The sequence below is a fragment of the Myotis brandtii genome, unplaced genomic scaffold (genome assembly GCF_000412655.1).
Source record: "Myotis brandtii unplaced genomic scaffold, ASM41265v1 scaffold627, whole genome shotgun sequence".
Taxonomy (NCBI): Eukaryota; Metazoa; Chordata; class Mammalia; order Chiroptera; family Vespertilionidae; genus Myotis; species Myotis brandtii.
Window position 1 is genome coordinate 824,377 of NW_005370397.1, and position 14,422 is coordinate 838,798.

The following is a 14,422-nucleotide window of genomic DNA, read 5'->3' on the forward strand; positions in this document are numbered from 1 at the left end:
CAGAGGCGAGAAACCCTGGTGTTATGTTCTTGGGTATGACTTTCATGTGCTTCAGTTTCAAGGACCCTCACTTTCCCCTTGCGCAGGGAGTGTGGGTGTGGGTGGGACAGATAAGAAAGAGGAAAGCAGCGGCTGGTTCTTCTAAGTTGCCTTTCAATAGCATTTTCTTCTCCTCCCTTCTCCTCTCTGTCCCCCCATTTGGACTGGGAACCCCAACTGGTGGGGGAGTGGGAACCACAGCAACCGCCTGGACAAAAGAATCCTATTGTGAATGGAGAAGCAGCACCTGCCAGTCGTAGGTCACCATCTCCCCCTCTTCCCGACCCTCCAGGACACAGGCAGCCGGGCTGGCAGGCGGGAGGGGTCGCGGAGCGCAGGACTGGGTGCCAGGAGAGCGTGACGCCGACACGCACGTCCATCCACACGAGTCACTGTTGGTTCAAGGAGAGAATCTCAGAGAGAATGAAAGCTGCCACGCGGCCCCCAACTCCTCACTGACCAGCTCTGCCTCGCCTGCAGCTGGAGGGAGAGTGGCAATGAGGTCATGAAAAGAAACGATTCCAAGGTTTGCTCTCCGCGGACTAGCGCGAGGAGTTCTGTGGAAACCTTCCAGTCCCCTTCGTTTTCATCACCCTTCACCTGAGTGCCCATAGGGTTCCCTGCGTTCGGGATTGGGGCTGTGAGGTGTCATTCCAGCAAGATCTGTTCTTCCTCCCGTATCCCATTGCTCTCTATTCACTCTTGTGGATCCGATGTTCAGTTTTATGGCTCAGAAAAACTAAGCTATGAAATAGCAATTCTTCGCTATATCTGTGCAGTGGCAGTTTTGTAGCTCAGGGGACTGGTCGGTCAAAAGCATGATAATTACTACCCTAGTCAGTGGTCAGCAAACTGCGGCTCAGCAAACCGCGGCCTGCGAGCCACATGCGGCTCTTTGGCCCCTTGAGTGTGCTCTTCCACAAAATACTGGCTCTTCCACAAAATACCGACTTCTGCGCATGTGCCACAAAGTTTCAATCGCACTGTACATGCGCGCCCGCACATGGTATTTTGTGGAGGAGCCACACTCAAGGGGCCAAAGAGCCGCGTGTGGCTCGTGAGCCGCGGTTTGCTGACCACGGCCCTAGCTGGTTTGGTTCAGTGAATAGAACGTCGGCCCGTGGACTGAAGGGTCCCGGGTTCGATCCCAGTCAAGGGCATTTACCTCAGTTGCAGGCTCAATCCCCAGGCCTGGTTGTGGCACGTGCAGAAGACAACCAATCGATGTTTCTCTCTGTCTCTCCCCCTCCCTTCCACTCTCTCTAAAAATCAATGGAAAAAACATTCTCGGGTGAGGATTAACAATAGAAAAAAAGCATGATAACTACTGATACAAAAGTAAAACTAACTTTTCCAGATCCTCCCAATGCGGAGGACGGGGAGGGAGAGCGAAGGTGGAAATGATGTTGATTTTATCTTTCGAATCCCCGCTGTTGCAACCTGGGAGGTTACTGCTGGAAACACTGGGTGGTGATCAGGTTTTGATCTGCAGAACGAAGTCCTGGCCGCCCATTTGCTTACGCAGCAGCTCACCATGTTGAATGACATTTGATAAGGACATGGGGATTCTTTGAACAAGAGTCTGGAAGCACTGAGAATTAATCCAGAAATGAGTATAGGATAGTCCGTGAGATGCCTTCGCCTGGCCCTGTTCCCTTGTGTTCTCCCTCTTCGCTGTGATAAGACGATGGTGCGTTACCTGACACAGAACATTTGAACGAGGGAAGATGCGGTGGAAGTAGCCAGTGTTGTCAGTGACGTGGCAGCCTGGCCCCTGTCCTCCCGGCCCCTCGGTGCCCTCTCTGGCTCCGACCCGCTCACTCTCCCACGTGCCCGGGGACCGCATTCTGTGTTGGGAGACCACCCTGCACAACCAGCCTGTTTCCGGGCGGCAGCCCCACCCCAGCCCTGCACAGCCGGCCGCATTCATTCCTATTTGCTGTTCCGTTCCTAAAAGCAGCTGGATTTATTCCCCCACTGCTGGGGCGTGTGTTTCTCTCCCACAGGCACGTACATAGGTGCCTTGATCGGCCTCCCTGTGGCCCTTCATCGGGCTGGCCTGGCTTTACAAGGCGTCGGAATTTCTACATCAGGCGTAAGGCCTCTCCCCTGGAGTTCATGCTGGAGAAGTTATGGCGTGATTAGCCTGATAGGTACTGTTTACCCCTAAAGACGCCCGGCCTATTCCTGCTTAAGCCGCGTGTCTGTGGGTAACAGACACTCCTGTGTAAATCTCCACCGCAGACCCGGGCACTTTTACGGCTCTTTGCTGCCGTAGAAATGATTGGGGAGCTCGTTAAGTCGACTCCGCTGTAGTTTAGGGCGGCTATGGAGCCCACGGAGGATGGAGAGAGAACGATTAAGCTTCAGCGAGAGCGAGGAGGTTCTTTAAGGGCGAGAGAATGAAGTCACGTGCACATCTGTGATGGTGCCAGCCTTTCCCCTCACTCTTCACTTTCTGCATTTTCCCTCCAGAGCTGCCCAGAAGTTGAATCTGTCTTCTAAGAAGAAGAAGCACCGACCTTCCGCTTCCGTGGCCGAGCCCCCGCTCTTCGGCACCAGCTTCAGTGGCATCCTGCAGACCTCCCCGCCCCCCGCCCCGCCCTGCCTGCTGCGGGCCGTCAGCAAGGTGAAGGACACGCCAGGCCTGGGCAAGGTAGGCACCCCGCCGCCTCCACTGGCTCAGGGTGTGGGGTTCGGTATGCGGGGAAAGGAGAAAACCAGGGCTCCGGTTCATTTGTTTAAAACAGGAGGTTGACCATAGACCTATGAACCAGGAGGTCACGGTTCAATTCCTGGTCAGGACACATGCCCAGATTGCGGGCTCCATCCCCAGTGTGGGGCCTGCAGGAGGCAGCTGGTCAGTGATTCTCTCTCATCATTGATGTTTCTATCTTTCTCTCCCTCTGTCTTCCTCTCTGAAAAAAAAAAAAAAAAGAAAGAAAGAAAAAAGGAGGTGGCGGGGAGAAAAGGAGAAAAAGTGGAATTCATTGGAAGTCCTGTAGGGTTTTCTTTGGTTACATGTACTCAACAGTAAATTCAGACATTCCAGTTAATGGAGATCTGATTTGATTTTGGCACAAAAAAGGGGTTTCCCTTGTTGGACAGAATTGTCACCCTTGAAAGAAACACAAAAGACGGCAGGCAGAGGCAGGAGGCCGCGCTCAGACACAGCGCGGGAATAAGACCTAAGGATGCTTCGTAGATGCAGTGACATGCTCATTGTTTCCTCCTCCTCAGAGAAATCACAGCTTCTGCTTTGGGGCCTGACTACTGGTGGGGTTTCTGGGGAGCGACTTCAGTTGTCCTGTTCTAGCCAAGAAACGCAATTTCGAATTTTGACGAAGACTTAGAAAGAGAGGCAGGAGCACTGTTTTCGGGTGTTGCTCAGCTACGTTGGGATAACTTGGTTTTTCAATGTCACCTTTATGCTCTCTCGTCTGATAAACATCTGGGTGAAGCAACTGCGGCTTAGTCTTCAGTTGGTAAAGAAGCCGAGATGGGTAGAAACCTGAGCGAGAGAACGAGGTGGCTGTTCCATGTCCCTTGCTTCCTGCAGGCACGGGGAGTCAGTGCCAGCGCCATGGGAGGTCCCGGCTTCACTTGGAAACGTGCAGATCTGGCCGAAGGGAGCTGCGGCCGTGTATTTCGGTCACTGATGCTCTTTCCCCTGGGCCCTCAGACATGGTTGTCCCAGGTTCATGGTTGTCTGTGGCCTCAGCCATGAGGCAGTCCTTCTGGGGTTCACCTGGGGCCCTCTTAAGGAAATACAATGGAGTTTAATATAGAACATAAGTCGTTGAGGCTACATATCATCTAGAATAATAAAAGGGTAATATGCTAATTAGACCGGACGAATTCCAGATGTCATTCTGGACGTCCTTCCTGAGGAAGCTGGGGCCGGAGGGAAGCCAGCCGCATCCCAGGTGCCAGAGGGAAGCCGGTGCCAGCAGCCGGGGGAAGTAAGGCCTACTCTTGCATGAATTTTCATGCATCGGGCCTCTAGTTTATATATATAAATCGGTATGTTTGATGTTGATAAACTTGATTCAATTGCCAAAAGCAACCTAATTATTTAAACCCCAGAGCAGGGGTCTCATGAGAGGGGGGAGGGGAGCAAGCCCAGTCCAACCCCCACCTCATGCCCAGCCCCCAAGGACTTCCTCAGTGTTAGTGTCACTGAAGGAGGAGCGCACGAGGCTGAAAGGGGTAAAGAATTATGGATTTACTAGAGGCCCAGTGCATGAATTTGTGCATGGGTGGGGTCCAGCTGGTGGGCCCGCCCCGATCAGGGCCGATAGGGCCCGGCTGGCCGGGGGCAGGGGATGCAGGAGGTTGACTGGTCGGCCCCGCATCCTGGTCGAACTCCCTGTGGAACTCCCGGTCGAGGGGACAATTTGCATATTAGCCTTTTATTATATAGGATTAGGTGATCTGGAGACCAGATGGGCTGAGCCCTCAAATGGCACCAGCACCCAGGAGTAGGGAGGCAGAGGTTGTCAGCGACTCCAGGCGGGCTTTTTCGGCAGAGAACTCTCTGGGTGGGTCCGGATCCTGGGAAAGTCAGGAGGGGAAAGATAAAGGTCTGAGCAATGGAACGTGGTCTGAGCGAAAGGGAGTGTGGGTGGTGACGTGGTCTTCAGGGAAGTTCCCAGGGGAGGGCTTTTAGGGGTCCATTGAGAGCTCCCCTCTCATGAAGTAGACAGGAAGACTGAGGCCCAGAGAAGGTAAGTTTTTCCAGTGCCTCCTGAATCAATCCAAGGAGTCCTTTATTTTCTGCTGTCTCACTGGGCTGCACCTAGATACACAAGCCCTTTCAGAATCTGGACTGGAGATAAGCGTGCCACAGGGCCATGATGATAGCAGACTAACGCTGGGAACCAGCTGCCTTCATCCAGTGGAGGACACGTGTCCCTTTTTAGAGTCATGGTTGGGAGAGAAAGGGCAGGAACTGGGAGAGCAGACACAGAGGAGATCTGGGCACTCCATGCCACCCCTCCCCTGGCTCCCACTCCCTGCTGTTTCCGGGGCAACTACCCACAGCCACCTTCTACTTAGAGCCATTGCTGGCCACTGAGCACTTCTCCTCAGCACCTGGAGCAGATCCTGGCTCACAGCGAATATTTATTGACGACCTACTAAGTGTCAGGCACCGGTGCTGAGCGCTAGGCTTGCACTCAGGGCAGAGGAGGCAGAATCCCGCTCTTAACAACACTTGTAATCTGGTGCATTGTTCCAATTAGTCTTGGACATTTCAGCAACCTGTACCAACATGAAGGACAGTTTGATCTAAGAAGGTAGAATTACAGACTTAAAATATTTCTGCCTAACTTTGAAATGATGTAATGAAACGATGCTACTGAGTGGCCTTGTAAAGACATTCATAGTGAACTGATAGAGATGATTAGTGGATCGGAGCAGTTTAGTCCCTGTTTATATTTCACTGATTTGGCTTATATGTAAATGATACGGCTAATCTGTTTGGAAATGGTTCCTTCTCCTAAGTCAGTATCCACTCGTAGTGAAATTTGTTTGCACAATTAATTAACATCCTTGTTTAAAGTTCATGTATTAGTGTGTCACAGCTTAATGTCAGAGCTCTTTGTCTTGGGTGATGAGCGTCTAGAGCAATTCCTATGATCTGTTGACTCACTATGTCTATGACTCTAGCCATACCATGGGTGCATACATGCTTTTATTTTTAAAAAATTTATTTTTCAATAATAGCTGACATACAGTATTATATTATTTATTATTTTCAGGTGTACAGCATAGTGATTAGACATTTATATACCTTACAAAGTGAACATTACTCAGCCCTAAAAAAAGAATGAACTCTTACTATTCGTGACAACATGGATGGACCTAGAGGGTATTATGCTAAGTGAAATAAGTCAGGCAGAGAAAGACAAATGCCATATGATTTCGCTTACACGTGGAATCTTTAAAAAACCAACATACATGAACAAACGCATGGACGCTTTTAAAGGTAAGAATGGTAATGGTGAAATTGCATTGGTGATGACAGTCCACCTGGGTGTTGGCTAATTCTCTTCCCAGAAGAATATCAGGAGGGAAATAATGTCTTCATAATAATTCCTTCATAATCTCTAGGAATGCCTCCCCCCAACCCCAACATGTTTTGGGGATAAAAGAAAACTCTTGGAGGTCAATACCAGCAGCAAGAGGATGGACTGTGGAATTTGGAAAGTTCATTAAAAATTGGATGGAGCAAATGTGAAGGGGGATGATGGGAAGTTAAGCTGGGGACAGGGTGAGGGGGGTTTGCAATACCTGACTCATTCAGTGAGTATCCACAGCCGTACTGCGTTCCAGGTACTGCAGTAGGTGTCACCCCAAGGGACAGCACATAGGGGCTGAGTGGCTACTCAGGCCACATCCCTGCGAAGGGAGAGGAAGGAGGGCGTATCCTGAGCTCCATGAACTCTAGGTCCCCATGAAATGTTTGCCTGGCGTCTGCCCCAGCCACCACTCCTGGGCTACAAGTGATGGTTCCTTCTCCTCGGGTCCTCTCTCAGCCTCGTCTGGGCAGCAGAAGGGGGTGTGGCATCCGCTATGTGGATCCCCGTCACCGCCCATGCCCATGCCCATGCCCATCCACCTGGGCATTCCTGAGCGGCTTCACTGAGCTTCCTCCTCCGTGGACGGTGTGGCCCAGGGCAGGGCATCTGGTGGAATCCTCCGGCCAGTAGTTGAGAAGCAGACTTGCTTGTCTGGCCAGATTATGTCTCCTACGCATTGAAGGCTGGACCCATTCATCTCTGTTCTCAGTCCTGGAGTCGAAGTCATACCTATCTCTTATTCGGCACTGTTTTCAAACCCAGTAGCAGCATATTTGACCTCTATTAAATCATATGAACATATATTCATTCATTCATTCTCTCTCTCTCTCTCTCTCTCTCTCTCTCTCTCACACACACACACACACACACACACACACACACACACACACACACTCACTACTTGGCTCATGTCACCAGGTCCTGTATTGTCTATAATTAGTCTATTTCTAAACTTTCTCTTGTTTGGTGTGTAAACTAATAGCATAGGGCAGTGGTTCTCAACCTTCTGGCCCTTTAAATACAGTTCCTCATGTGGTGACCCAACCATAAAATTATTTTCGTTGCTACTTCATAACTGTAATGAATCGTAATGTAAATATCTGATATGCAGGATGGTCTTAGGCGACCCCTGTGAAAGGGTTGTTCGACCGCCAAAGGGGTCTCGACCCACAGGTTGAGAACCGCTGGCCTAGGGAAAAAGGCACCTAAAAGCACCACTCCCTTTGCAGAGTTACGACCATTTTTTAGGGTAGAAGTCCTTCAGTTACCGAGCCCTTAGCAAACACCGCGTGGAAAAGGAAGCCAAGAGTCTTGTCCAGTTGACATTCTGATGACAAGAAGGGGAAACAAAGCGAGAGAAGCATCTGATTAAGACCTTGACGAGTTGCTAACGTAGCTCTTACTCATTTATCAGCAAGTAGACACGGCTGGTGCAGGGTCCCTTGCTCAAGAAGCGATGCCACGTTCCATTGAGGAGGGAGTGTCACGCCGTCCAGCCCACCACGGGCGGGGGTGTTTGAACAAACAGTGTGCAGATTGTTGAATTCCTCATCCTTATTTCTATCATTTCTCGTCCTGCAGCTCTGTCAGAGAGAACAGGTAGGCAGGTTAATTTCAAGTAGCTGTGCAGCAGTGGATTCCCTTGTGATGGAGAATTCCGGGTTCCACGTCTCACTCACCCGTGACCACTTCCTTCTTAAACGTACCGATGGGAAAAGTGACTTGTGAGTTTTCTGTTTTGGTGTGTGTGTGCGAGCTGAGGGGAAGACTGTGAAAACGCACACGTGCACATTCATCGGGATGGCATCCCGACCGCTTTGTAAATTAAATCGTCAGCTCCCCCGGGAAATACACTCGTGTGACCTTCCCTCCTAATTACGGTTGTTCTTTTCTGCGCTCCGTTGGCTTTGGTCGAGCCTGCGAAGGCCACATAGCTCGGGTTCGGGTCTTCCTCTCCTTCTTTTCTTCCTTATGTTGACCCCTCCTCCAGCCCGCGTCTCCAGAGAAAGGGGACGTGGGGAAATGTTCCCACTCATTAATCTTCGCTGTCTGGTCTCCTTTTTCCCACGGAGGCCGAGGTGTCCGCGCAGTCCCAGCGCCGCCGTCTCTGGCCGCACATGCTCAGTGTACAGCTGCACCATCCCCGAAATTCAGGGCTCACAAGTGCAAGTGCGGACCCTCCAAGGGCCAAACCCGAATGACCTAAGTCGGGGGGACTTTTTCCTACACCCCCTGCCACCCTAAAGGGAGTTAGCATTCTTCATTCTTGCACACGAAAGGGACGTATTGGGGGGATATTCTCTATTTAGGGGCCACCGGACAGGAAGGTCAGGGTAAAACATGCCTAAAAAAGGGCCGTGCCAGTTTGGTTTTCATCTTAGTATGACGGCCTTTGGCACTGCTGATCGAGTAGTCTGGGTATAATTTTCTCTTGTCTTCATTGTTAGGTGGAGCGCTTGAAGGGTAGGCAGCACATTTCAGCTTAATTAGATCGTGATAAGATGGCACAGTATTCCACATAAAATACTCGTTTTCTGGCTTTCTTTGCCTAGGACAGTGATGGCGAACCTATGATATGCGTGTCAGAGGTGACACGCGAACTCATTTTTTTGGTTGATTTTTTTTTTGTTAAATGGCATTTAAATATATAAAATAAATATCAAAAATATAAATCTCTGTTTTACTATGGTTGCAAATATCAAAAAATGTCTATATGTGACACAGCACCAGAGTTAAGTTAGGGTTTTTCAAAATGCTGACACGCCGAGCTCAAAAGGTTCGCCATCACTGGCCTAGGATGTCCACACGGAGCAAACAGGATGGAAACTGGCTAGGCAGGGAGGAGGCGTGTGGTCTTGACCCCAGGAAGTGACCTGCCTGATAGCCCAGATTCATTAGTGTAGCGTTGGGAGCATAGAAAGAGGAAGCAAGTTTATATCCATTTTCTTTAAAAAAATTTTTTTTTTTTATTTCAAAGAGGAAAGGAGAATGAGAGAGAGAAACATCAATGATGAGAATCATTGATTGGCCGCCTCCTGTACACCCCGTATTGGGGATCGAGCCTGCAACCCAGGCGTGTGCCCTCGACCAGGAACAGAACTGTGACCTCCTGGTTTATAGGTTGACGCTCAACCACTGAGCCACACCTGCAGGGCTCCATCTATTTTCTTTATGGCAATTCTGCATTTTCCAATTCTCTGAGCTGCCTGGCCTGCTTTAGGGCAGGAGCTGGGGTCTTCTGAAAACCTCCTGGTTTATGTTCCTGGGACACTTGGCCTTCCAGACACTGACATCTACAGCCACCAGCACAAGAAGCAGGTGGGCCAGCTAGCTTCATCCCTGCATCCCTGATGAAATGGCCTTCTCAGTTTCTCTCATCGGGTTGTAAGCTCAGTGAGAGCAGGGAGTATGTTCTTTTCATCTTTGTGCCCCATCAGTGCCCGCTTACAAAAAGGACACGACCAATATTGACTATTTTTACGTAATTCTATGTAGAACTTGTGAAGTCCTGAGCAGGTAGTCAACACTGGGAAGGACCCATCCTGCAGGATGAAGCTGTGATGATGAGACAAACACTACGGGCATCCAAAGGACAAGACCCCACTGGCCCTTGGCCCCACTCTCCCTCAGCATGGGAGCTACCTGGGCAGAGTGCCGTCAGGTGCTGCCTCCTGCTGGCGGACTAGCACACTGCAAGGAGGACTCTGCTCATAGGGCATCTTGTCCAATCATCACATTTTCAATACAAGGAAACTGCGCCCCAACAAAATGAACTAACTTGTGAACCCATTTACATGAGAGAATTTTAAAGTTTGAGTGTAAAAGATGGTCACTCATGAAGACTTTAGGGCAGAATTTGAATTCTGGGACTTTCAGCCTCAATTCTACTGGCTCTGCTTTTTATTATTTACTTATTTATTTCTTCACGCGAGTATATTTTTCTATTGATTTTTAGAGAGAGTGGAAGAGAAAGGGAAAGACAGAGAGAAACATCGATGTGAGAGAAACACATCGATTGGTTGCCTCCTGCATGAGCCCCGGCCAGGGCCCGGGCTGGGGAGGAGCCTGCAACCGAGGTACGTGCCTTTGACTAGAAACGAACCTGGGCCCCTTCGGTCCACAGGCCAACACTCTATTCACTGAGCCAAACCAGCTAGGGCTGACTCTGCTTTTTAGACATTAAGTGGTGATGGTGTGCGTGTGTGCGTGTGTGTGTGTGTGTGTGTGTGTGTGTGTGTGTGTACATGTGCAGAGAGAGGAATAGGGAGGTGATTTTTCTAAGGGGCCTTATAAAGACTAGAAACCTTTATCGTAATTGGAGGATAGGTCTGGGGCCTCCCAGAACACCTGTAATCCCTAATTAGCATCCTGAATTATGGAATGAAAACATGAGATAAAATGAGGGAATTCTCTCTGGAATAAATGCCACTTTCTCAATTAATTTTTTAGACATTAAGTGGTGATGGTGGGCGTGTGTGCGTGTGTGTGTGTGTGTGTACATGTGCAGAGAGAGGAATAGGGAGGTGATTTTTCTAAGGGGCCTTATAAAGACTAGAAACCTTTATCGTAATTGGAGGATAGGTCTGGGGCCTCCCAGAACACCTGTAATCCCTAATTAGCATCCTGAATTATGGAATGAAAACATGAGATAAAATGAGGGAATTCTCTCTGGAATAAATGCCACTTTCTCAATTAACCAAAGGGCAATAAGATGGATTATAATGCCAGAATAAGGCTTTTGATCATTCTTTGTCCAAAAAAAAAAAAACCACACACATTTTAGTCAGCTCAGCACAATTAGACAATTACTGATACCAAGAGAAGGGGAATAGTAGGTATATTTTAAGCTAACATTTCTAGCATCTTATCTTTCTGTGTCTTTCTCTTGCTAATGGCTGAAAGGGAAGTTAATCGTGATTTGCTGTAATTATCCCATTAAAATGGGATTGATAGTCATTTTTATAAAGAATGGGGAGTCCAAACTGCTGAGTTAATTAGAAAGTTTTCCTTTGTGCCTCAGAGTAGAAAATGCTCCTCTTGCCTAGCAAATGGCTTGTATAACAAAACATTTGAATTCCTTTCTCATGCTTCATGGAACTGAACTGTATCATTACGGAGGGGGAGTCACTCTGATACCTTATTAAAAGCAAAATATAATTTTCTTTAGATTGGTAAATGGTTTCTGATTTAAAAATCCTCTAGCTACTCAGATCCACAATATAAGACCCGCTGTGTTCGCTCAAATTGCTTGACAAGTCCTCCAGTTCTGTTCTGTACTACTGTCTTAGTCTGCTCCAGCTGCTATAACAAAAATACCATAGATCGCGTGACTGAAGCAACAGAAATGTATTTCTCACAGTTCTGGAGACTGGGACATTCAAGGTCAAGGTGATGGCAGACCTGGTGCCTGGTGAGGGATCTCTTTGGTTGGACCATGGTCATCTTCTTGCTGCACCTCACATGGTAGAGAGGAGAGATGGGGAGGGGAAAAGGAGAGGGAGAAAAAGAGAGAGAAAGCCAGCTCCCCAGTCTCTTCTCATAAGGGCACTAATCCCAGCATGTGGGCACCACCCTCCTGACCTAATTATCTCCCAAAGTCCTTATCTCCGAATGCCATCCATCACCTTGGGGGTTAGAATTTCAACATGTACCTTTGGGAGGGACACAGTCACGCAGTCCACAACACTGACCTCTAAGCCCCAGCATTGGATTAGAGTGGTTGACTTTCCAGATTAAAAAAAAAACACAAACAGAAATAGAACCATTATAGTAGCTGTTAGTGCCAGAGACGAAAGTCCTTTCAAGTTTTCCTCCCTGTTCCCTTGGTCCACTCAGTGCCCCCTGCCACAGCCAACTACTCAGAAGTCTCGTCCACATGTGGTTCAGTTGAGATCTCTTTGCCACCAACAGTGAGCACTTGGTGGATTCTTTAGTGGGCACTCTACCAGCTGTAGCTTATCAGATTGTTTTCTTGCGAAGCAAGCCAGCGATGATAAATCTGGTCTCTGTTTCCCGGCGCTAGCTTCCTGGGCTGGTAAGTTCTGTTTTCTTCAGGAGTGTGAGCTCGCAGAGGCATGCCACCCGCTGTGGGAAGAGGTGTGCTTATCTGCCCCATCCCAGGTGGCCCGGCTGACCGCCAGGGCCCTGCAGTAAATGCTCAGCACTGCCCCCCACCCCCACCCTTAGAACACAACTACCTGCCCTGCACTTGAGACCGTGCCTGTGTCTGAAAGCCTGCAGCAGTTCAGGTTGGGGAGGAAGGCAGAGGATTGAGACTATGCAGTGAGCTTGGCTGAGCTGGTGCTGACGGAGTAGCTGCTGGGGGTCAGGCAGTGTCCTGGAAAGGCTCATGGGGGGTGGGGCAGGGAGAAAGAGAGAGAGAAAACAATTGTGGAGGCTGGCAAACCCAAACTCGCAGGGTAAGCCAGCACATGGGGCCCCAGGGGATAATTACAGTTCAAGTGCAAAGGCAGACAGTCTGCTGACACAGTTTCCTCTCCTTCCAGGCCAGTCTTTCGTTTTTCACTAAGACCTCAACTGATTAGACGAGGCCCACCACATTATGGAGGGTAATCTGCTTCCCTCAAAGTCTATTGCTTTCAATGTTAATTTTTATCTTAAAAAAAAAAAACAACTGCCTTCATAGGAACATCTAGAATTATATTTGACCTAATATTTGGGGAACTGGACCCAGCCAAGTTGACACATAAACTTAACTAGGCGAGTGAATGGATAGAAGGGACCACGACCTGGGTCTCCTCTCCTGCTCTGATGATCCTTCCTACCTGTGTGAGGCCTTGCTGCTCACACCCCCTTTTACCTGTATCATGTCCCTGGATCTTTAACACACACCTGAGAGGTGGGCGTTGGGAGGGAGGGGAAGTGTTAGGCGCTGCTGAAAGATGAGGACACGCCCACCCGCTCTTCCAGACCTGCCTAAGCGCCCACTTTTGTCCACAGGCCGTATCTACCCCCAACCGGCTCCCTCGCTTCTCTGATGTTTGTACTGATTCTTCTCATGACCCACTTGCTGCTTCAAGCGGCGTTGCTGTCATGTTTCATGGGTGCGGTTTATCTTCTCCCCTGAGTCTTGAGGGTAGGGACCTTGGTTTCTATGCTTTCATACCCCCCACATGCTTAGCCCAATGCCAGGCAGACAAAGCTCCCTGAACCGAAAGCCATGAGAACATAGAGTGTAGCAGATATTTTCTGAATACATTTATCCATCATCCATCCATCCACGTGTCTGTCCATCGATTCATGCATAAGGCATGTATTATGCACCTGCTGTATGCCGGCTACTTTGGGATGCACGGAGGAGTTCAAAATAGTCTCTGTCCTCAAGGATCCCAGAAATTGCCATTCGAAAGAGTTAAAAGCCATTCTTTAGGTAGACAAGGCAAACTAAAAATACCTCTCGTCATCATCACTCCGATTCTCAGGGCGGACATGGCTGCAATTTGTGCCCGATAATTGGCTTCCCGGCGAGTTTCCTCCTTTTTGCCGAGTGCACAGCAATGTCCCGCGTATTCACGCTGCAGCGTGGGGCCGCCCGAGAGGCGGCAGGCGGCAGGACGTACTCTTGTTCCATTTTTAACACTTGGATGTGCTGCCTGCAAGTCCCTGCAGTTCCTTCGTATGAACGAATCTCGGGGGCGTGCAAAACACCTGCATTGACACAGGCTCTTCCTGGAGAGAACTCACTCACCCTTTGCTTATGGATAGAATTCCCTGACGTCTGTGATAAGGAAGTTGTACTCACCCCCCAACAGGTGGTGTGGAGCGAGGGGCTTGCTCAAGGTCACACAGAAAGCCGCCTACCCTCAGGTTATGCCCTCCATCCCCGTGCACTCCCCACTCTGCTTCCCTGCCTGTCAGATGCTGGTGCTGCCTCGTTTCTGCGAGGAGGCTGCTGCTGAGATAGGAGATGGCATCCGCGATGGGAGATGTGGAGTTACCGTGAAAACTATGCGTATCTGAGGGCGGTAGCCTAGAAAGGGGTGGGAGATGGGGCTAGAGGAGAGTGAAAGGGATTTTATATTAATTAGAAGACTTTTTAGTTTCAAGCAACAAGGAACTCAAACTCTCAGGAGCTGGAAGGGCCTGGAGGGGGCCGGGGTCCCTGGAACCTGGTGTAGGAGCCGCTGAGGCGCCAGGGCTCTTCCTGTGCTTCCTCCCATTTGGCTTCATTCTTCAGTGCAGGCCGGCGTTCCCCTTGCACAGCGGCGGCGGGCAGCCCTGCAGTGTCGGATCTCACAGCTCCCCCAGCCGACTGTCCTCTCTGCCCTAAGCTCAGACTC

General features: G+C 49.6%; 1 protein-coding gene across 1 annotated transcript in view; it reads left to right on the forward strand.

Annotated features, from left to right (window-relative positions):
- The window catches only part of KIF26B (kinesin family member 26B), a 236,260-nt gene that overhangs the window by 124,891 nt on the left and 96,947 nt on the right, over nucleotides 1–14,422 (forward strand). Inside the window, exon 3 of the mRNA XM_014528243.1 lies at nucleotides 2,515–2,695. Coding sequence (XP_014383729.1) covers nucleotides 2,515–2,695 — 181 coding nt within the window. The remainder of the gene's footprint in view (nucleotides 1–2,514; nucleotides 2,696–14,422) is intronic.